The sequence below is a fragment of the Heterodontus francisci genome, chromosome 2 (assembly GCF_036365525.1).
Source record: "Heterodontus francisci isolate sHetFra1 chromosome 2, sHetFra1.hap1, whole genome shotgun sequence".
Classification (NCBI taxonomy): Eukaryota; Metazoa; Chordata; class Chondrichthyes; order Heterodontiformes; family Heterodontidae; genus Heterodontus; species Heterodontus francisci.
This window is the reverse complement of record NC_090372.1, coordinates 52338486-52366437: the sequence shown is the minus strand read 5'-3', so window position 1 is coordinate 52366437 and position 27952 is coordinate 52338486. Positions and strand designations below refer to the sequence as shown.

Here is a 27952-nt window from a genome sequence, read left to right as displayed (position 1 = left end):
TATGTGAAAAGGAAAACATTAGCAAGGACAAATGTGAGTCATTACAGGCAGAGAAAGGAGAATTTGTGGTGGAGAATGGGGAAATGGCAGAGAAACCAAACATTTATTTTGTGTCCGTCTTCATGGAGGAAGATACAGAAAAACTCCCGGAAACAGAGTGCAGATTGCAAGCTGAGTGTGGAGGTTCGGGTTTGGTGAGTGGGGATTTTAAGTGTTATCTTTATAAAAGTCTGGTCTGCAGCTAGCATTTACTTGGGATTTACCCTCTAGATAAAGTAGGGTTAAGAAAGTAAAGTAAGTTTCATACAGTCCTAGGCAGGGATTAACAGGCTCTACTACAGAGGAGCTGATTAGTGAAGTAGCTGACCAGTCAATTCTGGTTGCACAATTTCAGCTTCAAAAGGTATAAATACAGAGGTCCGGGTGCATCCTGAAAACGGAGTGCAGATTGCAAGCTGAGTGTGAAGATTTGAGTTTGGTGAGTGGAGGGGGAGGAGGTGCTCCATTTCTTTTACTTTTATGGCTACTTTTTTTAACCCTCCAGTATTTGGTTCTTGCTTCGGTGCAGTGGAAAGAGCTGGTTGGTGAGTAACTGGTAAGCTATTCTACTTCTAATAAATAGTCTGTAAAGTTAAGGTATGGCAGGGCAGCTCTGCCGAATGGATTGTGCAGCCTGTGGCATGTGGGAAGTCATGGGCGCACCAAGTGTCCCAGACAAACACATCTGCAGGAATTGCCACTGGCTGCAGAAGCTTGAGCTCCGGGTTTCAGAACTCGAGCGGCGGCTGGAGTCACTGTTATGCATCCGTGAGGCGAAGGACTATGTGGGTAGCACATTTAGGGAGGTGGTCACACTGCAGGTTAGGAGCATGCAGGCAGACAGGGAATGGGTGACCGCCAGGCAGTCTAAGAGAACCAGGTAGGTAGTGGAGGAGTCCCCTGATATGATCTTACTTGCTAATCGGTTTTCCATTTTAGATACTGGTGAGGGTGATGATTCCTCAGAGGAGTGCAGTCAAAGCCAAGTTTGTGGCACCACGGGTGGCTCAGCTGCACATGAGGAGTGGAAGCAGAGTGGCAGACAGGTGTTTCTGCAGCAGTAAACGTAACTCCAGAATGGTGTGTTGCCTCCCTGGTGCCAGGGTCAAGGATGTCACGGAGCAGCTGCAGGACATTCTTCTGGGGGAGAGTGAACAGCCCGAGGTCGTGGTCCACAGTGGTACCAATGACATAGGTAAGAAGGGGGATGAGGTCCTGAATGCAGATTTTAGGGAGCTAGGGAGATTAAAAAGCAAGACATCAAAAGCAGTAATCTTGGGATTAATCCCAGTGCCATGTGCAAGTGAGCACAGGTAAGGCAGATGAACTCAAGAGCATGGATCGGTACATGGGATTGTGATATTATAGCTATTACGGAAATGTGGTTGAGGGATGGGCAGGACTGGCAGCTCAATGTTCCGGGGTACCGATCATTCCGGCGTGACAGAGGTGGAGGTAAGAGAGGAGGGGGAGTTCCACTACTGATTGGGGAGGACATCACGGCAGTACTTAGAGAGGATATCCCGGGGGGAATGTCCAGCGAGGCCATATGGGTAGAACTTAGAAATAAGAAAGAGGTGATCACTTTGATGGGATTATACTATAGGCAGCTGGGATCAAGCGAGTCCCTCGAGGAGTATAGGGGATGTAGGACTACACTTAAGGAGGAAATTAGGAGGGCGAAAAGGGGTCATGAGATTTCCCTGGCAGATTAGATAAAGGAGAATCCTAAAAGATTCTATAAGTATATTAAGAGTAAAAGGGTAGCTAGGGAGAGAGTAGGTCCCCTTAAGGATCAGTGTGGCAATCTATGTGTGGAGCCACGGGAAATGGGTGATGTCTTAAATGAATACTTCTCGTCTTTATTTACCGTGGAGAAGGTCATGGAAGCTAGTGCGTTCAAGGGACGGAACAGCTATATCCTGGAGCATATCAACATTACAAAGGAGGAGGTGTTGGAGGTTTTGAAGCGCATTATGGTGGATAAATCCCCAGGGCCTGACCAGGTGTATCCTAGGATGCTATGAGAAGCAAGGGAGGAGATTGCTGGGGCACTGGCAGAGATTTTTGTCTCATCGTTAGCCACGGGTGAGGTACCAGAAGACTGGAGGATAGCTCATGTTGTGCCTTTATTTAAGAAGGGCAGCATGGATAAGCCAGGGAACTACAGGCCGGTGAGCCTTACATCATTGGTGGGAAAGTTATTGGAAGGGATTCTGAGAGACAGGATTTATATGCATCTGGAAAGGCAAGGTCTGATTATTTATTTATTTAGAGATACAGCACTGAAACAGGCCCTTCGGCCCACCGAGTCTGTGCCGACCAACAGCCACCCATTTATACTAACCCTACAGTAATCCCATATTCCCTACCACCTACCTACACTCGGGGCAATTTACAATGGCCAATTTACCTAAGACCTGCAGGTCTTTGGCTGTGGGAGGAAACCGGAGCACTCAGCGAAAACCCACGCGGTCACAGGGAGAACTTGCAAACTCCGCACAGGTAGTACCCAGAATTGAACCTGGGTCCCTGGAGCTGTGAGGCTACGGTGCTAACCACTGCGCCGCCCAAACCGGAGCACCCAGCGGAAACCCACGCAGTCACAGAGAGAACTTGCAAACTCCACACAGGCAGTACCCAGAACTGAACCCGGGTCGCTGAAGCTGTGAGGCTGCAGTGCTAACCACTGCGCCACTGTGCCACCCAAATTAGGGATAGTCAGTATAGCTTTGTGCGTGGGAAATCATGTCTCACAAATTTGAGTTTTTTGAGGAGGTGACCAAGAGGATTGACGAGGGCAGGGCGATGGACGTTGTCGACATGGTCTTTAGCAAGGCCTTTGACAAGGTCCCGCATGGTAGACTGGTCCAGAAGGTTTGAACACATGGTTCCAGGGTGAGCTAGCAAATTGGATACAAAATTGGCTTGGTGAAAGGAGGCAGAGGGTGGTAGCGGAGGGTTGTTTTTCAGATTGGAGGCTGGTGACCAGTGGCGTGCCGCAGGGATCGGTGCTGGGCCCTCTGTTGTTTGTCATATATAGTAATGACTTGGATGTGAATGTAGGGGGCATGATTCGTAAGTTTGCAGATGACACCAAAATTGGTGGTATAGTGGACAGTGAAGAAGGTTGTCTAAGGTTACAACAGGATATAGATCAACTGGGAAAGTGGGCAAGGGATTGGCAAATGGAATTTAATGCCGACAAATGTGAAGTGATGCATTTTGGGAAGATAAACCAGGGCAGGAAATATAGAGTGAATGGCAGGGATCTGGGGAGTGTTGTTGAGCAGAGAGACCTTGGGGTGCAAGTACATAGTTCCCTGAAAGTGGTAACACAGGTAGACAGGGTGGTGAAGAAGGCGTTTGGCATGCTTGCTTTCATCGGCCGAGGAACTGAGTACAAGAGTTGGGACGTCATGTTACAGTTGTACGTAACGTTGGTTAGGTGCATTTGGAGTACTGTGTGCAGTTCTGGTCGCCGCACGACAGGAAAGATGTGATTAAGCTAGAGAGGGCGCAGAAAAGATTCACAAGGATGTTGTCTGGTTTGGAGGGCTTGAGTTATAAAGAGAGATTGGATAGGCTGGGTCTGTTTTCCCTGGAGCGAAAGAAGCTGAGAGGGGACATGATAGATGTATTTAAAATTATGAGAGGCATAGATAGGGTAGATAGCCAGAGTCTGTTTCCCATGGTAGGGGTGACTAAAACTAGAGGGCATAGAGTTAAGGTGAGAGGGAGGAGGTTTAAAGGGGATCAAAGGGGTAAATTTTTCACACTAGGAATAGTGGGTATCTGGAATGAGCTGCCTGAGGAGGTGGTGGAGCCAGGAACAGTAGCAACATTTAAGAGGCATCTGGACAGGTACTTGAATGAGCAAGGCATAGAGGGATATGGAATTAATGCAGGCAGGTGGGATTAGTATAGATAGGCATTATGGTCGGCATGGACATGGTGGGCCAAAGGGCTTGTTTGTATGCTGTACGACTATGACTCTAGGAATAGGAGAATTGAGCGATTGAACATGTGGCCGGAGAACTGGTGTAGGAGGGAGGGCATCAGATTTCTGAGACATTGGGACTGGTTCTGGGGCAGGTGGGATCTGTACAAGATGGACGTGTTGCATCTTAGCAGGACTGGGACCAATATCCTCGCAGGGAGATTTGCTCGTGCTCTTGGGGAGGGTATAAATTAAATTGTCAGGAAGATGGGAACCTGAGAGGGAGCTCAGATTGGAGGGAGGCAAAACTGGTAACTTGTCAGAGGTGTGGGAACCAGGAGCAAGTATCAGAGAGGAATATCAAAGAGCACAGAATACTGGGGGAGATAGATAGTATGAGAGTAGGGAATGGTTAGCATTAGGTGGCATCGTGTAAGGGAAATAGTAGTAAAGTCTGAATCAGGGTTAATGTGCATGTATGTGAATGCATGGAATGTGGTTAATAAGACTGGTGAAGTACAGGCGCAGTTTGCTGTGTAGAAATATGATGTTGTGGCTATAACAGAGACCTGGCTCAAAGAAGGGCAGGACTGGTGTTAAATATTCCTGGATACACGGTATTCAGGAAAGATAGGAAAGGGAAAAAAGGGGGAGGGTTGGTGGTATTGATTAAGGCGAGCATTGCAGTGCTGGAGAAAAAGGATGTCCCAGAGGGGTTGAGGACAGAATCAATTTGGCTGGAGCTAAGGAACTAAAAAGGTACGGTGACATTGCTCGGTGTTGTCTATAGGCCACCAGCTCGTGGGAAGGATGTGGAGAAACAAATTTGCAAGGAAATTACAGGGAGGTGCAAAGATTCTAGGCTAGTTATAATGAGGGACTTTAATTATCCAACCATAGACTAGGATAATAGTAGTGTAAAGGGCAGTGAAGGGCAAGAGTTCCTAGAGTGTGTTCACGAAAATTTTCTACAACAGTATGTTAGTCCAACGAGAAAGGAGGCACTGCTAGTCTTGGTTCTTGGGAATGAGGTGGGCCAAATGGATCAAGTATCAGTAGGACAGCATTTAGGGGATAGCGATCATTGTATCATAAGGTTTAGGCTGACTATGGAAAAGGACAAAAAGCAATCCAGGGTAAGGATGATTAACTGGGGAAAGGCCAACCTCAATGGGGTAAGAATGGAGCTGGAGCGAATAAATTGGAGTCAAAAGCTGGCAGGGAAACCAGTAGATGAACAATGGGCTACTTTCAAAGAAGAGATCGTTCAGGCATAGTCAAGGTACGTCCCTCGAAAGGGAAAAGTAGAGCAAACAAATCCAGAGATCCCTGGATGACAAAAGAGGTAGAGATTAAGATAAAGAAGAAAACGTGTGCTTATGACAGATGCTAGGTAGAAAATACTATTGAGAACCAGGCTGAATAACGAAGGTCCAGAGGGGAAGTGAAAAAGCAAACAAGAGAAGCAAAGACAGATCATGAAAAGAGACTGGCCCACCTCATTCCCAAAGTTTTCGAGAGGCATATAAATAGTAAAAGGGTGGTAAAAGGAGGAGTGGGGCCGATCAGGTACCATAGAGGGGATTTACAAATGGAGGCAGAGGGCTTAGCTGAGGTAGTAAATGAATACCTTTGTCTTTATCAAGGAAGAAGATGCAACTCAGGCAATGTTGAAAGAGGAGGTAAGTCAGACATTAGAGGGGTTTAAAATTGATAAAGAGGAAGTATTTTGCTTTTATTATATTAGTATTAGATACGCTGTCTGTACTTAAAGTGGATAAAGCACCAGGACCAGATGAGATGCATCCAAGGATACTGAGGGAAGTGAAGGTGGAAATCGCAGAAACACTGGCGATTATTTTTCAGTCTTCCTTTGACCCGGAAGTGGCGCCAGAGGACTGGGTAATTGCAAACATTACACCCTTGTTCAAAAAAGAGTGTAAAGATAAGCCCAGCAACTGCAGGCCAGTCAGTTTAACTTCGGTGGTGGGAAAATGTCTAGAAAAATCCAGGACAAAATCAATAGTCACATGGACAAATGAGAGTTAATTAAGGAAAGCTAGCATGGATTTCTTAAGGGAAAATCATGTTTAACTAACTTGCTGGAGTTTTCTGAGGAGGTAATAGAGAGGGTTGATGAGGGCAATGCTGTTGACGTGGTATACATGGACTTTCAAAAGTCATTTGGTACATTGCCATACAACAAACCTGTGAGCAAACTTGTAGCTCATGGAATAAAGGGGATGGTAGCAATATGGATATGAAATTGACTGAGTGACAGGAAACAAAGAGTAGTGGTTAATGTAAAAGCAAAATACTGCAGATGTTGAAAATCTGAAATGAAAACAAGAAATGCTGGAAATACTCAGCAGGTCTGGCAGCATCTGTGGAGGGAGAAGCAGAGTTAACATTTCAGGTCAGTGACCCTTTATCAGTAGTGGTTAATGAATGTTTTCGGGCTGGAGGAAGGTTTGTAGTGGAATTCCCCAGGGATCAGTGTTGGGACCCTTGCTTTTCCTGATATATATTAATGACCCAGACCTTGGTGTACAGGGCACAATTTCAAAGTTTGCAGGTGATATGAAACTTGGAAGCATCGTGAACTGTGAGGAGGATAGTGTAGAACTTCAAAAGGACATAGACAAGTTGGTGGAATGGGCAGACAGATGAAGGATGAAGTTCAATACAGAGAAATGTGAAGTAATTCATTTTGGTAGGAAGAACAGGGAGAGACAATATAGAATAAAGGGTACAATTCTAAAGGGGGTGCAGGAGCAGAGGAACCTGGATGTATATGTGCATAAGTCATTGAAGGTGACAGGACAGGTTGAGAGAGTGGTTAATAAAGCATACAGTATCCTGGGCTTTATTAATAGGGGCATAGAGTACAAGAGCAAGGAAGTTATGTTGAATTTGTATAAGACACAAGTTCGGCCTCAGATGTAGTATTGCGTCCAGTTCTGGGCACCGCACTTTAGGAAAGACCCGAGGGCATTGGACAGAGTACAGAAAAGATTCACAAGAATGCTTCCAGGGATGAGGAATTTCAGTTATGAAGATAGATTGGAGAAGTTAGGACTGTTTTCCTTGGAGAAGAGAAGGCTGAGAGGTGATTTGACAGAGATATTCAAAATCATGAGGGGTCTGGACGGAGCAGATAGAGAGAAACTGTTCCTACTTGTGAAAGTATTGAGAATGAGAGGGCACAGATTTAAAGTATTTGGTAAGAGAAGGAAAAGTGACATGAGGAAAAACTTTTTCAAACAGCGAGTGGTTAAGGTCTGGAATACACTGCCTGAGAACATGGTGGAGGCAGGTTCAACTGAAACATTCAAAAGCGAATTAGACAGTTATATGAAAAGGAAGAATGTGCAGGGTTATGGAGAGAAGGCAGGGGAATGGCACAGAGGGAATTGCTCTTCTGGACAGCCAGTGCGGACACGATGGGCAGTATGGCCTCCTTCTGCACTATAACAATTCTGTGATTCTGTGAAATTCTAGGAAACCAAAGGACTTGTAAAAATGAGGAACTGGAAGAAATAAGTATAAATAAAGAGGTAGTACTCACAAATTAATTGGATTAAAAGTTGATAAATCCCCTGGACCAGATGAGGTACAACCCAGAGTACTGAAAGAGGTGGCTATATAGAGGATGCATTTGTGATTATCTTTCAAAATTCTACTGATTCTGGATGGGTTCCTGCAGACTGGAAAGTAGCAAATGTAACCCCACTATTTAAGAAGGGAGCGAGAGAGAAAACAGAGAACTACAGACCTGTTAGTTTGACTTCAGTAGTAGGTAAAATGTTATAAAGCATGTGATAACTGGACACTTGGAAAATAATGATATGATTGGGTAGAGTTAACATTGATTTATGAAAAGGAAATCATTTTGACAAACCTGGAGTTTTTTGAAGATGTTACTTGTAGCATAGATAAAGGAGAACCAGTGGATGCGGTATATTTGGATTTTCAGAAGGTTTTTGATAAGGCCCCACAAAGGAGGTTAGTGAACAAAATTAGAGCACATGGGATTGGGGTAGTATACTGCTATAGGTACGAGGATTTCCATTTTTTGGTATTCAAACTTGGGATTCTATATTTTTAAAAACTGAAAAGGATTTCAGTTTTGAGACATTTGAGATAGCTGAACTTTATGGATGCTTTTTGAAGGAAGTCAGGGTCAATGAGAGGTTCCTGGTTTTGACCAGTAAACAAATACTGGAAACCAGGTAATTTCAAGGAAACCAGCAGGGGGTTTGACCTCAGAGCTCCCCTTTGTGTGACCAGAGAACCATACTAATTAGGAGCAGAAGTAGGCCATTCAGCCTGTCGAGCCTGCTCTGCCATTCAATAAGATCATGGATGATCTGTTTCTGTCTCGAATTCTACGCCCCCATCTACCCCCAATAATCTTTGATTCCCTTGCCTTCCAAGAATCTATCTACCTCCACCTTAAGAATATTCAATGACCCTGCCTCCACCACCTTCTGAAGCAGATGTTTAGAGAGAGGATCTGGATCGGCGCAGGCTTGGAGGGCCGAAGGGCCTGTTCCTGTGCTGTAATTATCTTTGTTCTTTGTTCTTTTCAGATAATTCCCAAATCGCATAACCCTCAGAGAAAAAAAATCTTCTCGTCTCTGTCCTAAAAGGGCGACCCCTAATTTTAAAACAGTGCCCACCCACAAGAGAAAACGTCCTTTCCACATCCACCTTGTCAAGACCATTCAGCATCTTATATACTTCAATCAAGTCTCCCCTCACTCTTCTAAACTCCAGTGAAAACAAGCCTAGTCTGTCCAACCTTTCCACATAAAACAACCCGTTCATTCTGGGTATCAATCTTGTAAACCTTTATGTCTTGGCATGTGACTTGTTTCTGGAAGGGTTTGGTTTAATTTTGAACTGTTTAAAAGCCAGTGGGTTTGGACTAGAGCAGGCAATTGGAATTTGATTTGGACCTGCCTGGAGATCAGAAGAATAACCAGAAAAGTATTACCTCTGTGTAAAGAATCCTTGCTCTTGAAAAACAAAAGTTTGTATGAAGTGGGACTGTTGCTTCCTGCATTTTTGAAGAAACCCTGAATTTGCAGAAATCTTGCATTTAAAAAAATGTATCAAATGTGAGAACTGACACCTGTTGCTACACCCCTGATGGAAGACCTATGCGAAGCCTTTTACAGGTGAATTTCTTTGAACGCCTACCTATCACAGACTGTGCATCAACCTCGCCTGGAAAGACTTCGAGTGGCATCCAACTATGCTGCTTTGGGACACCTCACCAAACCAAAGAACTTCCTTCCAGATCATTACAGTCTAAGTTTTTATTATTCCTTTCATTCCTTTGAAACAGCTGTAAACAAGAATCCTGTTAACCGGTTTTTGGATATATGTGTGTGTGCATGAGGGTTAGGGAAAAAATAAGAAGCTTTAATATCTCAATTCGTATATAGATTTACTTCATTATTGGTTAAGACTTGGTTTTATAATAAACTGTTAATTTTGTTGTTGCTTAAAAAAACCTAGTTATATAAAAGCAAAATACTGCAGATGCTGGAAATCTGAAATAAAAACAGAAAGTGCTGGAAAAACTCAGCAGGTCTGGCAGCATATGTGGAGAGAGCAGAGTTAACGTTTCAGGTCAGTGACCCTTCTTCAGAACTAACAGATATAAGAAATGTAAAGGATTTTAAGCAAGTAAAGCAGGGGTGGGGCAAGTGATAACAAAGGAGAAGGTGTAGATAGGACAAGGTCACAGAATAGCTGACCAGAAGTTCACGGAGCAAAGGCAAACAATATGTTAATGGTGTGCTGAAAGACGAAGCATTAGTACAGATAGGGTGTTAATAGACTGAAACTGAACAGCCACAAGCATGAACATGAAAAAAACAGTGGGTAGGCACAGTAGAAACAAACTGAACAAACTAAAATAAAATAAACACAAAAAATAAAAGAAAAAAGAAAAAATAACAAAAGATAAAAATAAAAAGGGGGGCCTGTCATGCTCTGAAATTATTGAACTCAATGTTCAGTACGGCAGGCTGTAGTGTGCCTAATTGGTAAATGAGATGCTGTTCCTCGAGCTTGCGTTGATGCTCACTGGAACACTGCAGCAATCCCAGGACAGAGATGTGAGCCTGAGAGCAGGGGGGTGTGTTGAAATGGCCAGCAACCGGAAGTTCGGGGTCATGCTTTCGGACTGAGCGGAGGTGTTCCGCAAAGCGGTCACGCAGTCTCCGTTTGGTCTCCCCAATGTAGAGGAGACCACATTGTGAGCAGCGAATACAGTATATTACATTGAAAGAAGTACAAGTAAATCACTGCTTCACCTAAAAGGCGTGTTTGGGGCCTTGGATAGTGAGGAGAGAGGAGGTAAATGGGCAGGTATTACACCTCCTGCGCTTGCAGGGGAAGGTGCCGTGGGAAGGGTACGAGGTGGTGGGGTAATGGAGGAGTGGACCAGGGTGTCGCAGTGGGAACGATCCCTTCGGAATGCTGACAGGGGAAGGGAGGGGAAGATGCTTTTGGTAGTGGCATCACGCTGGAGGTGGCGGAAATGGGGAAGGATGATCCTTTGGATATGGAGGCTGATGTAGAGGCCTGCTACCCGAGCTGAACCCGCCGGGACCCGACGACGTGTCTGGTTCGGGTCGGGTCGGCCAAAGTCCAAGGAAGTATTAAAAATAAAAAAAAAAAAACTTACCTGAACTGGGTGTCCGGGACGAAACTGAGTCTGCGCAGTGAGCGAGTGACGTCACTATGACGTTTCGCGCATGTGCTGCAGCTTCTTACAGGTTCGATGTCAGGAACGTAAGTAAAGGGATGGTTGGGCTCGGGCCTGCTGTGGTTCGGGTCGGGTTCTTTTTCCTGACCTAAAGCAGGCCTCTAGACTGATGGGGTGGAAAGTGAGGACAAGGGGAACACTGTTGCGGTTCTGGGAGGAAGGAGAAGGGGTGAGGGTAGAGCTGCGGGAAATGGGCCGGACACGGTTGAGGGCCCTGTCAACCACAGTGGGGGGGAATCTTCAGTTGAGGAAAAAGGAAGAAATATCAGAAGCGCTGTCATGGAAGGTAGCATCATCAAAGCAGATGCGTCAGAGACGGAGAAACTGGGTGAATGGAATGGTGTCCTTACAGGAGGCAACGTGTGAAGAAGTGTGGTTGAGGTAGCTGTGGGAGTCGGTGGGCTGATAATGAATATTAGTAGCAGCCTATCCCCAGAGATGGAGACAGAGAAGTCGAGGAAGGGAAGGGAAGTGTCGGAGATGGACCATGTAAAGGTGAGAGAAGGGTGGAAATTAGAAGCAAAGTTGAGAGTTTTCCAGTTTGGGGCGGGAGCTGGAAACGGCACCGATACAGTCATCAATGTACCGGAAAAAGAGTTGGGGGAGGGGGCTTGAGTAGGACTGGAACAAGGAATGTTCGACATATCCCACAAAAAGACAGGCATAACTAGGGCTCATACGGGTACCCATAGCAACACCTTTTACTTGAAGGAAGTGAGTGGAGTTGAAGGAGAAGTTGTTCAATGTGAGAACAAGTTCAGCCAGGCGGAGGAGGATGGCGGTGGATGGAGACTGTTTGGGTCTCTGCTCAAAGAAGAAGCAGAGAGTCCTCAGACCATCGTGGTGGGGGATGGAGGTGTAGAGAGATTGGACGTCCATAGTGAAGAGAAGGCGGTTGGGGCCAGGAAACTAGAAATTGTCGAAATGACATAGGGCATCAGAAGAGTCACAGATGCAGGTGGGAAAAGACTGGACCAGGGGAGAAAGGATAGAGTCAAGATAAGAAGAAATAAGTTCAGTGGGGTATGAACAGGCTGAAACAATGGGTCTGCCGGGACAGTCCTGTTTGTAGATTTTGGGAAGGAGGTAGGAGCAAGCTGTCCGGGGTTGCAGGACTATGAGGTTGGAAGCTGTACAGGGAAGATCTCCAGAGGAGATGAGGTCAGTGACCAAAGAAACCTGGTTGTTGTGCTTTACTTTGGGGACAAATAGAGTATCTAATTGGCTGTTTCAGTAAGTGGGAAAATTTATTGATATGCTGTGACCTATGGAGAAGTGGGACTGAATTAAAAGTGCACTCCTCCCATCGTGGTCGTAACACTATGGATTAGGAATTGGTTAACAGACAGAAAGCAGAGAGCAGGAATAAACGGGTCATTCTCAGGATGGCAGACTGTTACTAGTGGGGTCAGTGCTTGGGCCATAGCTGTTCACAATCTACATACATGATTTGGATGTGGGGACCAAATGTAATATTTCCAAACTTGCTGATGACACAAAACTAGGTGGGAATGTAAGTTGTGAGGAGGATGCCAGGAGGCTTCAAGCGGATTTGGACAGGCTAAGTGAATGGGCAAGAACATGGCAGATGGAATATAATGTGAATAAGTGTGAAGTGATCCACTTTGGTAGAAAAAACAGAAAGGAAGAGTATTTCTGAAATGGAGAGAGGTTGGGGGGAAGTGTTGATGTCCAAAGGGACCTGGGTGTCCTTGTCATGAGTCACTAAAAGCTAGTATGCAGATGCAGCAAGCAATTATGAAGGCAAATGGTATGTTGGCCTGCATCGCAAGGGTATTTGAGTGCAGGAGTAAAGATGTCTTGCTGTAATTGTATAGAGCCTTGTGAGACTGCACCTGCAGTCCTGTGTACAGTTGTGGTCTCCTTATCTAAGGAAGGATATACTTGCCATAGAGGGAGTGCAATGGAGGTTCACCAGATTAATTCTTGGGATGGCAGGATTGTCTTATGAGGAGAGATTGCAGAAACTGGGCCTGTATTCTCTAGAGTTTCGAAGAATGAGAGCTGATCTTACAGGGCATGATCTGTTTGAATGGCGGAGCAGGCACGACAGGCTGAATGGCCTACTCCTGCTCCTATTTCCTATGTTCTTAAATGCTACAATTTATATTTATCCTTCCACAGGCAAGTACTTACACTTTTCTGGCAACAAAACTTTACCAAGGTTTGTGTGGGACACATTTTCTCTTACCTTCCTGTAGAAGTTTATAAACAGGATGACCAGTGTGACCATATAGGATGACTGGAACGTCAAACAGCCAAGTGGGAATCCACATGGTTTTACTGCTGCGCTGAGTGTGTGGATAATTGTCAGCACAAACTGTATCTGAAAGAAAAAGCCAAATGACATAAGTTAAATTAAGAAAAATAGAACATTGTGAAGCGATATGTAAGGGGTTAGTCATGCCTGATGAACCCGATTAAATTTTTTTGAAGAGGTGACTGAAGTAGTGGACAGGGGAAATGTCTATAGATGTTCTTGATATGGATTTCCATAAGTCCCTTATAAGACACTCGCTGGATTTTAAGGAGCCCTCGACTTCGGGATCTGTGGCGGGTGGTTGGGGGGATGCGCGCGCCTGAAGATGGTCCCGGATGAGGCCAGCCACGGACCTCGACACCGGCAGGGCCCGGCCCGATCCTCCCGGTGGCACGAGGCACTGTGGTGGCCTCCCCACTGCTGGGCAACGGGACCATAATCTGAATATTTAAATCAGTAAAAATAATTAATTTGAATAAACTTACGTCACCTCATGATGTCCCACTGCGATCTTCAGCCTCGAGACTGGCATTCCCGTGCCTTCGGATCCCCGTCCGGGGACACGAGGCACAACACTGGTGGGGAGGGGGGAAGAGGTAAGTTTATCAGTGCAGGGGTTGGGCGGGGTCAAATAAACGTCATGGATGTAGGGGTTGGTGGGAAGGGTTGTAGTTTAAAGTTTGTGCAGTTGTTTGGGGGGGGGGGCAGGTCAGATGGTAAAGTAAGTGTTTTGGGGGGTGGAAGGGGCAAATAATTAATTTAATTATTATTGGAGAGGTGGGAGAGGGGCAAAAGAGATGTATTTATTTAATTTCATGAAATCTTTAAATATGCCGGTAGGGCTATCAGCCCTTTGAAAATGGCGTCAGTGCCTGCGCACAGGCAGCTGACACCATTGCTGGGGACGGACAGCCCGCCCCCTCTACATGATCGAGGGTTCTGCCCGCCCCGGCTATTTAAATAAGCTGGGGTGCTTGGAATCGTGGCGGCTCTTTGGTGTGCAGCCCGCATGGGCAGGCCGCCATTTGTTTCACCTGCCGCTGATAAAATTCAGCCCACTGTTAACGAATGTTGAAGCCCATAGAATTGAAGGCACGTTATTCACCTGGTAAGGAAATTGGCTGAGTGGCAGGAAAGAGAGTAAGGATAATGGACAGGATGTGACGAGTGGTGTCCCACAAGAATCTGTGTTGGGGTTCAACTATTCACCATATTTATTCATAACATAGATGATGGGATAGAAAGCCACATATCCAAATCAAATTTGCCAATGACACAAAGATAGGTGGCATTGTAAGCAGTGTAGATGGAAGCATAAAATTACTTTGGACCTAAAAAGGATAGAACAGGATACTTTCTAAATGGGGAAAAGCCAAAAGCAGTGAGGGTCCTAAGAGATTTGGAGATCCAGGTACATAAACATTAAAAGGTCATGAACGGGTACAGAAAATAATCAAAAAGGCTAATGGAATTCTGGCCTTTATATCTACAGGACTAGAATACAGGGGGTACAAGTCACGCTGCAGCTATACAAAGCCCTAGTTAGACGATACCTGGAGTAGTGTGAGCAGTTTTGGGCACCACACCTTAGGAAGGATATATTGGCCTTGGAAGAAGTGCAGCGTGAGTTTAACAGAATGATACCTGGCCTCCTCCGGGGGTTAAGTAAACAGGAGAGATTCCACAAACCAGCATGGTATTCCACGGAATTTAGAAGGTATAGGGCAATGTGAAAAAGTTTTCAAAATATTAAGGGGAGCAGATAAGGTAGGTAATGAGAAACAATTTCCACTGTTTGTGAAGTCTATGACAAGGGGCATAGTCTAAAAATTACAGCCAGACCTTTAGAACAAAGAACAAGAACAAAGAACAGTACAGCACAGGAACAGGCCATTCGGCCCTCCAAGCCTGCGCCGATCTTGATGCCTGCCGAAACTAAAACCTTCTGCACTTCCGGGGTCCGTATCCCTCTGTTCCCATCCTATTCATGTATTTTTCAAGATGCCTCTTAAACGTCTCTATGGTACCTGCTTCCACCACCTCCCCTGGCAACAAGTTCCAGGCACTCACCACCCTCTGTGTGAAATTGGGAAATACTTCTACACGCAAAATCGTTCTACCCTTCTTAAGTCCAAAATGGATGACCTCACATTTGCCAACAGTGAAATTCATTTGCCCATTGACTTAATATATCGATATCTCTTTCAATTTTATGGTCGTAGAAGTTTGGAACTCTCTCTTCCGCAAATGGCAGTTGATGTTAGTGCAATTGTAAATTTTACTCTGAGATTGATACATTTTCTATATCCAAAGGTGTTAAGGGATATGGAGCATAGGTGGATAAATGGAGTTGGGTCGCAGATCAGCCAGGATCTCAATGAATGGTGGAAAAGGCTCGAGGGGCTAAATGTACTACTCCTGTTCCTATGTTCTTAGCTGAACGTAAATAAGACCGTTGCCAATTCAAAACTATGTTAAGACGTATAAACAGAAAGTACTGGAAATACTCAGCCGGTCTGGCAGCATCTGTGGAGAGAGAAGCAAAGTTAACAATAAACTGATGAAAGGTCACAGACCTGAAATGTTAACTCTGCTTCTCTCTCCACAGATGCTGCCAGATCTGCTGAGTATTACCAGCATTTCTGTTTTATTTCAATTTTCCAGCATCCACAATATTTTGCTTTTATTTTATGTTAAGACTTCGCTGGCATGAAGCACCTTAATCCAAAAATACTATTTCATAGATGGTTGTACTACTGTCTACACAGTGTAAACAAATTAAATGTGATATTAAATTTTCAATGCCGTTGATGCTTGAATGACATGCCAGATGCGTTTTAATAAACCAAATTATCTAGTCAGTTTGGAATTATTAATCTAGCATAAGTGACACAATGTACAGTGTTCAGATTTATGTCAGTGTTTCATTATTAAATTAAGAACAGTTACCCCAAATTACAAATTGACAAATTACAACAGCAACTTGCATTTATATAGCACCTTTAATGTAGTAAAATGGTATTCCACATGAGTCTAATCAGGCAAAATTTGACGCCGAGCCAAAGAAGTAGACACTAGGTCAGGTGATCATAAGCTTGGTCAAACAGGAGCTTCTTAAAACAGGAGAGGTACAGAGGCTTAGGAAGGGAATGCTAGAAATTAGGTCCTTCATGGTTGAAGACACGGCTGCCAATGGTGGGACATAGAAAGTGGAGGATGCATAAGGCGACAGTTGGATGAATGCACAGTTCTTGAAAGGTTGGAGAGCTGGAAGAGGTTACAGAGATTGGAAGGGATGAGGCCATGGAGGGATTTGAACATGATAATGAGTATTTTGAAATGGAAATGTTGGTGGACCGGGAGCCAATGCAGGTCAGAGAGTACAAGGGTAATGGGTGAACAGGACTGGGTGCGAGGTAGGATATGGGCAGCAAAGGTTTGGGTGAGCTTGTTTATGGAGGATGGAGGATGGGATGCCGGCCAGGAGTCCATTGGAATAGTCAAATCTGAAGATAGCAAAAGTATGGGTTTGAGCACAAAACTGGGTGGGAGGGTGAGTTGTGAGGAGGATGCCGAGAGGCTTCAGGGTGATTTGGAAAAGTTGAGTGAGTGGGCAAATGCAATATAACGTGGATAAATGTGAGGTTATCCACTTTGGTAGCAAAAACAGGAAGGCAGATTATTATCTGAACGGCTAGAAACTAAGAGAGGGGAATATGCAATGAGACCTGGGTGTTCTCGTACACCAGTCGCTGAAGGTAAGCATATGTTGGCTTTCATAGCAAGAGGATTTGAGTACAGGAGCAGGGATGTCTTGCTGCAATTATACAGGGCCTTGGTGAGGCCACACCTGGAATATTGTGTGCAGTTTTGGTCTCCTTATCTGAGGAAGGATGTTCTTGCTATAGAGGGAGTGCAGCGAAGGTTTACCAGACTGATTCCTGGGATGGTGGGACTGACATATGAGGAGAGATTGCGTCGGTTAGGATTATATTCGCTGGAGTTCAGAAGAGTGAGGGGGAATCTCACAGAAACCTATAAAATTCTAACAGGACTTGACAGGGTAGATGCTGGATGTTCCCGATGGTGGAGGGAGTCCAGAACCAGGGGTCATAGTCTAAGGATATGGGGTAAACCTTTCAGGACTGAGATGAGGAGAAGTTACTTCACCCAGAGAGTGGTGAGCCTATGGAATTCGCTACCACAGCAAACAGTTGGGGCAAAAGGGATCAAAGGATATAGGGGGAAAGTGGGAACAGGTTACTGAGCTGAATGATCAGCCATGATCATAATGAATGGCGGAGCAGGCTCAAAGGGCCAAATGTCCTGCTCCTATTTTCTGTTTCTATGAGCAGCAGATGGGCTGAAGCAGGTGCAGAGATAGGTGATATTACACAATTGGAAGTAGGCAGTCTTAGTGATGGAGAAGATAGAGGGTTGTATGTTCAACTCAGGGTCAGCTAAGATGCCAAGTTTGCTAACAATCTGGTTCAGCCAGAGCCAGAGTAGGAAATAAAATCGGTGACTACGGAACTGAATTAACGGCAGGATGAATATCTGGGGTAGGTTAAATTGAATAACTCATTATAATGGACACAGGGACGGCAGAGAACCATATAAAGGTTGCGGCACAGAAACAGGCCATTCAGCCCATCGTATCTGCGCCAGCTGAAAAAACTAGAGGCCCAATCTAATCCCATTTTCCAGTACCTGGTCCGTTGCCTTGCAGGTTACAGCACTTCAGGTGCACGCCAAGGTATCTTTTAAATGAGCTAAGGGTTTCTGCCTCCACCACCGATCTGGGCAGTGAATTCCAGACTCCCACCATCCTTGGGGTGAAAAGCATTTTCCTCATGTCTTCTCCAATCACGTTAAATCTGTGCCTCCTGGTAATTGACCTCTCCGCTAGGGGAAACATGTCCTTCCTGTCTACTCTATCTAGGCCCCTCATAATTTTGTACACCTCAATGAAGTCACTCCTCAGCTTCCTCTGTTCTAAGGAAAACAACCCTCGCCGATCCAATCTTTCCCTATAGCTGCAATTTTCAAGTCCTGGCAACATTCTTGTAAATCTCCTCTGTACTCTCTCCAGAGCAATTATGCCCTTCCTGTAATGTGGTGACCAGAACTGTATGCAATACTCCAGCTGTGGCCTAACCAGCATTTTATACAGTTCCAGCATTACATCCCTGCTTTAGTATTTGATATCTCGGCCAACAAAGGAAAGAATTCCATATGCCTTCTTCACCATTTTATCTACCTATCCTGCCACCTTCAGGAACATGTGGACATGCACTACAAGGTCTCTCACTTCTTCTACCACTCTCAATATCCTCCTGTTTATTGTCTATTCCCTCACTTTGTTTGCCTCCCCGAATGCATTACCTCACACTTCTCCATATTGAATTCCATTTGCCACTTTTCCGGCCACTCAACCAAACCATTGATATCATTCTGGAGTCTACAGTTTTCCTCTTCGCTATCAACTACATGGCTAATTTTTGTGTCAGCTGCACATTTCCCAATCATGCCTCCCACAATTAAATCATTAATATATACCACAAACAGCAAGGGACCCAACACTAAGCCCTGTGGAATGCCACTGGAAACCACTTTCCATTTGCAAAAACATCTGTTGACGACTACCCTTTGTTTCCTGTCATTGAGCCAATTTTGGATCCAACTTGCAACATTCCCCTGTATCCCATGTGCTTTCATTTTTCTGACCAGCCTGCCATGCTGGACCTTGCCTTACTATAATCCATGTAGACCACATCCACTGCACTACCCTCATCAATCCTCCTTGTTACTTTCTCAAAAAACTCAATTAAGTTAGTAAGATATGACCTTCCCTTAACAAATCCATGTTGACTATCCCTGATTAATTTGTGCTTTTCTAATTGGCAGTTTATTCTATCTCTCAGAATTGATTCTAATAATTTACCCACCACTGAGCTCAGACTGACCAGCCTATAATTATTTGGCCTATCCCTCGCACCCTTTTTAAACAATGGTACAACATTCGTAGACCTCCAATCCTGGTGCCTCGCTTGTATCTAGTGAGGATTTGAAGATGATCCTCAGAGCATCCGCTATTTCCTCCCTGGCTTCCTTTAACAACCTCGGATACAATCCATCCAACCCTGGTGATTTATCCACTTCCAATGTGCGATTAACTCGCATCCGTTGATTAAAATACAAACAGGCGCCAACTTTGTGCTCCCTGCATATTACCATGATTTTTGCATCCAGCCAGAACTCCGGAAGCCATTCATTTGTTTGATGCATCAGCAGGGGGCCCATTATTGACAGCCTAGCACTACTTAAAGCTAGCCTGAATCTTTTAAAGGCAAGGTGCATTGTGTCTGCTGGATGTGCTGAGATTTTTCAGAGTGGTGTGCCAATCAACAATGGCTGACCGCAAGAGAGAGCGGGCATCAAGGTTTTTGGACATGATACTAGAGGTCTTGGTTGAAGGGATGAAAAGAGGGAGAGATGGCCTATACCTGGAAGGTGGGGGTGGGCAGAAGGCCCTTCAGCCACGTGCTCAGAAGGCAGTGGCAAGAGATAGTGGAGAAGATCACTGATAGGAGTATAGCTGCAAGCAGATGGATAAAGTGCAGGAATAAGTTTAATGATCTCACATACGCCATATTCTATAGAACACTAGCCTCAGCCATTGCTCAATTTACCACAACCCTATCACTCACCTATCAACTATCTCTATCAATCAGGATGTGTGCCTAACATTCCTCTGCTTCACTTCACCCTCACACACTTAGCACTGTTGCAAGCCTCAAACCCAAATCTCTCAGCTTGCACACACGGCTAATGATTCAACCATCATAGCGACATCACCCAAGCAGATTGCACGACACTCACTAATGCACTTGCCTCTCTCTCTTGCAGGACAAGGTGGCACACAATCAGCAGGAGCAAGAATGAACAGGAGCGGTGGTGGGGGGGGGGGGGGGGGGGGTTGGAAGAGACGTGCCAGCATGTTCTAACCCCCATGAAGATGATTATCGGAAGGCCATTGCTGGGGCTGTGGATGAACATTTAATACTTTTCTCATTCCACTTTTCCCTCCTATCACCATCTTCTTCTGACTGATAACCCACTGATGCACATGGACATTTTACTTTCTCCCCTCCCCTCATCATAACCCTTCCCTTGTCCCTATTTCCTTTCATATGCCCAAGAATTGCAACCTGGCTCGGAAGGAGAGGAAGCGCAAGACAGTGCAGATGATGACACACTGTCACTCAATTTCACAGTCACAGTCACCAGCTCAGATACTAATACTATGTGTAATTTAGAGGACAGCGTAGTGGCAGGATCTGCATGGTGAGGCACCAGCCATAAATGTCCTGTAGCCAGAACAGGGGGAAAGAACAGAACAGGTGCCAACTCGCTGGAGGACGATATCACACACTAGTTATGCTGCAGTGGATACAGATGATGACTTTGATGCATCAGGCGACAGGAGAATGCTGATGTGCGTACACACCCAAATGCCTACAGCACTGGATAGCCTACCAAAAAGTCTGTGTTCAATGTCAAGTAGTCTTCCACTAGCTACTAGGGAAGCAGCTCGTAAGAACACAAAAACAGGCAACGGCACACAGAAGAGGCACTAAGGGTGATTAGTTCAGTTTTGTTTGCACTATGGCCTGATTCAATTTATACATTTTTATTGGAATGTGTATTTTGTGCTGTCTTTTATCTTTATATTGTGGAAAAGAGGATGATGGGATGGTCAGTGACAGAGGAAAGCTAAAGAGTTTGGGATTGTTGGTGGATGGATGGTGGGTTCATATTATTCGTATTGCACATTACTTGTTCACATAGAATCTGAGCAGAAAGAGGCTCTCGAGGTTGCAGTCTCCCTTCCACTTCCTTCTCTTCTACCTTCTCTTCTCCTGCTCCTCAGCTTCTCACCTGACAGTTGGTGGCAAGGGCTGTTTCCTCATGATGGCAAGTATGTATAGCATACAGAATACCATGACAAATCTTGAGACCTGCTCAGCTGAGTACTAGAGGGCACCTCCAGTGTGGACCAGGCAGTGGAATCAATGATTAATGATGTCAATACTCTGCTATATAAGATTTCTTACGGTAGCATGACTCTTGTATGCCTGCACGTGTAAGTGGGTTGGCAGTCATGTTGTCAGTGGATAACTCTTGTCGCCCAATAGCCACCCTTTGGTTTTCTGTGGTAGTTGAAATATAGCTGGCACAGAGGACTGCTGCAGAATGAACGCATCATGATTATTGCCAGGATACTGGGCACTGACCCGCATGATGAGTTGCCTGTGGTCACACACCAGCTGCACAATGAGGGAGTGGAAGTCCTTGTAATTCAGGTACCAGGCAGGCAAGAAGCACAGACTAAGCAATGTGCATGCAGTGCACCCTGCACCATGGGGAAGCCTGCAATCTTTGCCAACCCTTGTTCTTGCTTTGCTTGCTTATCTCTGGAAAAAGGGAATGATATGAACCTGTGGCTCTTTGCAGAGAGCGCCTCAGTGGCCTTCCTTATGCAGCAGTGCACTGCACACTGAGAGATCTTGCTTATATATCCAGCAGCAGCTTGGAAGGAACCAGATGCATAAAGGTTCGGAGTCACAGTCACCTTCACATTCACCAGCAATATGGGTTCTTGGCCTGGTCTGAGATTGTAGTTGTGGTTGCACGAGTTGGCAGATTTCAGTCACAACCTCTTTAGTGAAGTGCGGACATCTCAAGCATTGCTGATACTCAGGTACATGAATTGCTCCCTAAACACTCTCTTTGGATATGGCCATCTCCTGAGAACTTCTCCACCACCCACACCCCCCCCCCCCCCCCTCATCTAGTAGCTTGTCCTGCTCTGCATGCCTCTGCTCATTTTTCCAGTCATGCTCAATGCCAACTATTGCATCCAAGTCTGGGAACAACTGGTCTGTGCAGAAACCTTTAGGTGAGCAAAAAAACACTCCTGCACCATTCCCTGTAGAATACTGTAACTTTAACTAATAGAAATCACCCAATATGCATAGAATTGTTGCAACAGCCAGAAGAAAAAAAAAGCAACTAACTTTTAAGTAGTTGATGATCCCTTTAAATAGTGCTGGTGGGGACTTTTTAATGTAGTTTATTGTATTTAGATGTGCAAGGTTAAGAAAGTGTGTTGGCTGGAGCATGGAGCTCCAAAATGGCAGGGCTGGCAGCAAATCAGCATTGCACGCTGATCCAATGTCACAATCTGTGAACTGTGCAAACTGTCAGTGGATGTTAGGTGTGCATGGTGCAAGCTGTCATGATCCTGTTGTTTCTTTTTTTTGGGAAATATGCGGTGTGCCTTTAAGGCTGTAAGAGATCAGTACTTCTTTAAGGCAGCAAGCCTCAGAAGCTACCAAGTGAAAGTGCATCTTGGTTGCCCTGGATACAACCATTCAGAGACAGAGAACAGGACATAAAATGTTGCATTTGACTTTTGAAAAACCTGGCTTTGAGACACAGACTGTTCTGCCAGCATGTACTGAAGGAAATAGGGGAGATCTCTCAGTCAATTTAAACTTTTAAGCCAGATTGATTCTTTTGAAAGTGGTTGCGAATTGCTGATCTGCTGTGGTCATCGCTGAAAAGAAGAGTTTGAAGCTTCAAATATTGAACTGAATTACTGAATGGCCTATCGATGAAGAACTGTTTTCCTTTCCTCATCGGACCCTGGAAGATTGCAAGTGGACTTTGAATCAGAGGACTGTTTGTCAGAGAGCGTAAATCTGCAGGGACTTTACTGTTGTTCCTATTTTTAAATATTGGTTTATCTTAGTGTTTAAGGTTTTTTTTAGTTTTTCTAATAAACAGTTAATTTGTTAACATCTAAAGATACCTGGTTTGGTTCACCTCATTCAGCGGTTACTAGATTGTTCAATTAGGTTGCGGCATTCTTTGATTTGGGAAAGCTTAAAGATATATGTTATGCGACCTGTGGAGTGACGGGACTGAGTTGACAGTGCGTTGCTCCCACCGCAATCAGGATCATATATTTTGCTTGGGGCCTTTGTTTTGAGCGGCCGTGCCATAACAAAGCACCTTCATGAAGATGGTGCCAGTGCACTTCCTGTTGAAAGTATGCACGCACTCCACGAATGCCTTTCTTGACGCTTAAGGGGCTCTGGCACCCGCAAAACAGAAGCTTCACAGGGCAATTTTGCACCAGTGACTTCAGTCTCCCAATGTTTGATTGGAGGAAATTTCAATACATCAAGGAATGGACGTCAGACAAGAAGTCTGACAACATAGTGGAGGGGTCAAGAGAAGTGTATATCAGAAAGTCAGTTATCAATGTGTCCAACATGGATTTTCTGACCATTAATCTGAAAAGTAAAATATTGTCTGGAAAAGTCATGTAGGCAGACTGACCTCTGTACCTGAATTTCTAATGTGTAGTTCTAATTCCATCAAATTATAATATTTAATCCATACATTTGACCCTGCAGGATGCTAAATCATTCTCAGAATAAACTCACATTGAATCGTGTCTATTTGTATTCATATACCTGCCCCGATTATATCACGTAGTAACTAATCAAAAAGTATCAATTTCAAGATTTATTGTGCCAGTGCAAAGTAAATTGCAATGTATCAGCACGCTCCAAAAAGTTGAAAGGCCTCTAAGCAAGTTTCAGAATGCACAGATTAACAAAGAAAAATGAGTTAAAGTGACCAAATTTAATGTGAAGGACACAAACCTCACTTCAGACCGAGATGCCAGCAAAAGGCACCTCAATTTTCAGTACTCTGAGAAAATGCATCAATCAGTTTGTACAACTGAGCTTTTTTTTGTCACTACTAAAGCCAACCCAAGTTGATATATAACTTGGTGATGGTTACAGATACAACTGTGCTGGTCTCAGTGTTCTGAGGACAGCTTTCAATACTCTACTACTAGTTCTATAGTGGCACTCTAAAATGTCTCAGTGACGTACAAAGGGCTGGATTTTATATCGGTGGTGAGTTTCAAAAACGGGCGGGCCGCATGCCAAACAGATGCCATGATCTGAAGCACAACGGCTCATTTAAATAGCCGGGGTGGGTTGTCCTCTGCCCTCCGCCCACCCCCCACCCCCGGATCTGTGCACAGGCGCTGACGCCCTTTTTAAAGGGCTGTCAGCCCTACCAGCTTATTTAAATTAAGATAGATGGAATAAAATTAAATGAATACATTTATTTTGCCCCTCTCTCACCCCTACATAAAAAATTCATTATTTGCCCTCCCACCCTCCCAAAAAAAAAACTTACCTTTACCATCTGACCTTTCCCCACCTAAACTGCACAAAGTTTAAACTACAACCCTTCCCACCATCCCCTACATCGATAACGTTAATTTAACACCCCCCCCACCACTCTGCACACTGATAAACTCACCTCCTCCCACCTCCCCACCAGTGTTGCACCTCGTTTCCCTGGACAGAGATCCAAAGGTGCAGGAGTGCCGGCTGCTAGGCCGAAGATCGCAGCAGGCCATCAAGAGGCGATTTAAGTATATTTAAATTAATTAATTTAATTGATTTGAATATTAAAATTGTGATCCCATCACCCAGCAGTGGGGAGGATGCCATGGTGCTTTAATGCTGCTGGGAGGATCGGGCTGGGCCCTGCTGGCGCCGAGGTCCATGGCGGGCCTATCCGGGGCCATCTTCAGGCCCTGCCTGCCACGGATCCTGACATAAAAGGCTCCTTAAAATCCAGCCCAGAGAGTGAGTACAATAATGAGTTACGGAGAACATTTCATATTTATTTACTTTAGTAGAATACCTTAGTTAGTATCTTACTATTTTATGTAATTTAAAGTGTAGGATCATAGGTGTATTCATTTGGTGAAAATTCCCACATAATTGTGTTTGAGTGACAAATTGTCCAAAAGTACAAAAACTCTGGTCTTGCAACCTTTTGCACTCTTGAACTTCTCAATAATTTATAAATGAAATTCATTTCTGTCACCTTTTATATTAATATCTAGCTACTTAAACTTGAGTCAGCAATATTGGCTGAGCAGATGTGAGTGAGGATTACAACAGGGTGGCAGATGTGATTAAGCTAGAGAGGGTGCAGAAAATATTCACAAAGGATGTTGCCTGGTTTGGAGGGCTTGAGTTATAAAGAGAGATTGGATAGGCTGGGTCTGTTTTCCCTGGAGCGAAGGAGGCTGAGAGGGGACATGATAGAGGTATATAAAATTATGAGAGGCATAGATAGGGTAGATAGCCAGAGTCTGTTTCCCATGGTAGGGGTGACTAAAACTAGAGGGCATAGATTTAAGGAGAGAGGGAGGAGGTTTAAAGGGGATCAAAGGGGTAAATTTTTCACACAAAGAATAGTGGGTATCTGGAATGAGCTGCCAGAGGAGGTGGTGGAGGCAGGAAGAGGAGCAACATTTAAGAGGCATCTGGACAGGTACTTGAATGAGCAAGGCATAGAGGGATATGGAATTAATGCAGGCAGGTGGGATTAGTATAGATAGGCATTATTGTCGGCATGGACACGGTGGGCCGAAGGGCCTGTTTCTATGCTGTACGACTCTATGACTCTATAAGTACATGAAAAATAGGCTATAAAGTATCTAAGCATTTTGTTTTAGGGTACCAACCTGAACCCAGTGGTAACACTTTTACCTTTGAGCCAGTGGTTCAAACCCTACTCCAGAGATGATTACATAGGGCTGGATTTTATGGGGCCCCCTGAGGTGGGGGGGCCCATAAAATCATGACGGGTGGTGGCGGGGACAGGGTAAAGAGGGCTCTTTGCCGCCCCATCACCAAGTGATTTTCCCAGGGTGGGATAGGCCGATGCGGCTATCCCACCCAGAGGCCATTTGAGGCCCTTAAGTGGCCTATTAATGGCTGCTTAAGAGCCTCTTCCTGGCGCCGCTGGGATCTAACCAGATCCGGTTCATCCACCATGTGGGGAGGGTGCCTTGTAAGACGAGGAGTCCTCCCTGTGGGCTTTGGGGACGGGGTCGCTCCTCCATGGACAATCTGTGGCTCAAGGAGGGCCCCGGCCAATTACCACTTAACCCCCTGGACCCCCCTCTTCCTGGAATTTTCAACCATCCCCCACCCACCCCTTGCCGGGGCCTTCCGGCCTGGCCCCAGCAACCCCACCTCACTTACCTGAGGTTAGGCTTCCCGTGCTGGGCCTGGGTCCCAGACCTCCGCAGCACAGGCTGCTGCCAATACTGCTGAGCTGCTGTCCCTGTAAATTGGCCAGCAGCTCTTGGAGTTGGGATCCCCGTCTTTAAATCGACGGAGGTCCCGGCGCCAGTGCAACGAAGGATCGCGCTTGGGGGGGCGCGAAAAGGCCTAGGCAGGGCTTCCCCGCCTTTTCAGCCCAGTGCTGGGAGTCCCGCCTCCTCCACAAAATCCAGCCCTCAATCTCGGTTGACACACCAATGCAGTAGTGAGAGTGTGTTGGATTGTCACAGGTGCTGGTTTATGGATGATACTTAAACTGAGGTCCTGACTGCCCTCTCATGTGGGCATAAATGATCCCATGACACTATTTGAAAAGTAGGGGAATTTTCCTGGTGTTCAGGTCAACATTTATCACTCAACCTACACCACTAAAACAGTTCAATTGGTCCTTGCTGTTTGTAGAACCTTGCTGCGTGCAAAATGCCTGCCGTGTATTCTTACATTACAACAGTGACCACAGTTTAAATGTAATTCACTGGCTATGAAAGTGCTTTGGGTTGTGAAAGGCGCTATATAAGTGCAAGTCCTTTCTTACCAGCTGTGCCTGAGTAAGGTATCTCTTCCACCAAAGATAAGGTTGCATGGATGGAATAGTGGACAAGCCATAATATGAGTACATTAATACATGGATAAAACTGTTCAATGTTGGACCAAAGAAACCTGTAATGAAACAAAGTGAGAGGTAAAAAAAACTATCTCCAAGTACACTTATGCTGTTTTGAACAGCTTAAGCACAATGTCAACTTTGTAACTTAACATCCTGCATTACATAGTGCCTTTAACAAAAAAAAGTCCCAAGTACTTCACAGGAAACCAAACAGACATCAAGCTAACGGATGAAATAATAGAAAGGTAACCAAAAGCTTGTTCAAAGTGGTGAGTTTTAAGGAGGCCCTTAAAGAAGAGGGAGATGGAGAGAGTTTGAGTGTAGGGTTTGGCAGTTGAAGATACATCCACCAATGATGGGGTAGGATCACAGAATCATACAGCGCACAAGAAGGTCATTCAGCCCATCGTGCCTGTGCTGTTTTTTTGTAAGAGCTATACAATTAGTTCCACTCCCCTGGTACCTCTGCATAGTCCTACAAATGCTTCCTTTTCAAGTATATCAAGTCTCTTTCGATACTATTAAATTTGCCTCACCACCCTTTCAGGCAGTGCATTCCAGATCACATCAGCATGCTGTGTTTAAAACAAAAAATCCTCATCTCCACTCCGCTTCTTTTGCCAATATGTGCCCTCTGGTTAGGAGAAACAGTGGGCTGCATTTTATTATGGTGACAGGGGTTCTGGCGGTGGGCCGGAAGGCAGGGGGGTGACCCTGCCTCAGCCCTCTGTCAGACCTCCCCGAAGCTATTTCGCAGCAGGCAGGCAGTTAACTGCCTACCGTTGGAAATGCCGTCCCTTTAAGGTATGAGCTCCCACCTCCAGACCTGCTGGACAATCAGAGGGCCAGTAGTTCTGCAGTACTGGCAGTGCCAGTGGGAGCAGTGGCCACTGCCAGTACTGCAGGATGCCCTCGAGCACCGAAGAGAGAGAAGACCCTGGAAAAGATGAGTGCGGTCAGGGTCGCCGGGGCCATTCAGGTAGCCCTTAGTGACGGGGTGGGGGGGATCTTCCAGGGTGGGCAGTGATCACCGCTAGGGGGGGGGGGGGTCTCCAGGGGC

General features: G+C 45.3%; 1 protein-coding gene across 1 annotated transcript in view; it reads right to left on the bottom strand.

The window, feature by feature from the left end:
• The window catches only part of elovl2 (ELOVL fatty acid elongase 2), a 288551-nt gene that overhangs the window by 6162 nt on the left and 254437 nt on the right, over window positions 1-27952 (bottom strand). The window contains exons 6-7 of the mRNA XM_068058357.1: window positions 26821-26945; window positions 12976-13110 (exon numbers count right to left, since the gene is read on the bottom strand). Coding sequence (XP_067914458.1) covers window positions 12976-13110; window positions 26821-26945 — 260 coding nt within the window. The remainder of the gene's footprint in view (window positions 1-12975; window positions 13111-26820; window positions 26946-27952) is intronic.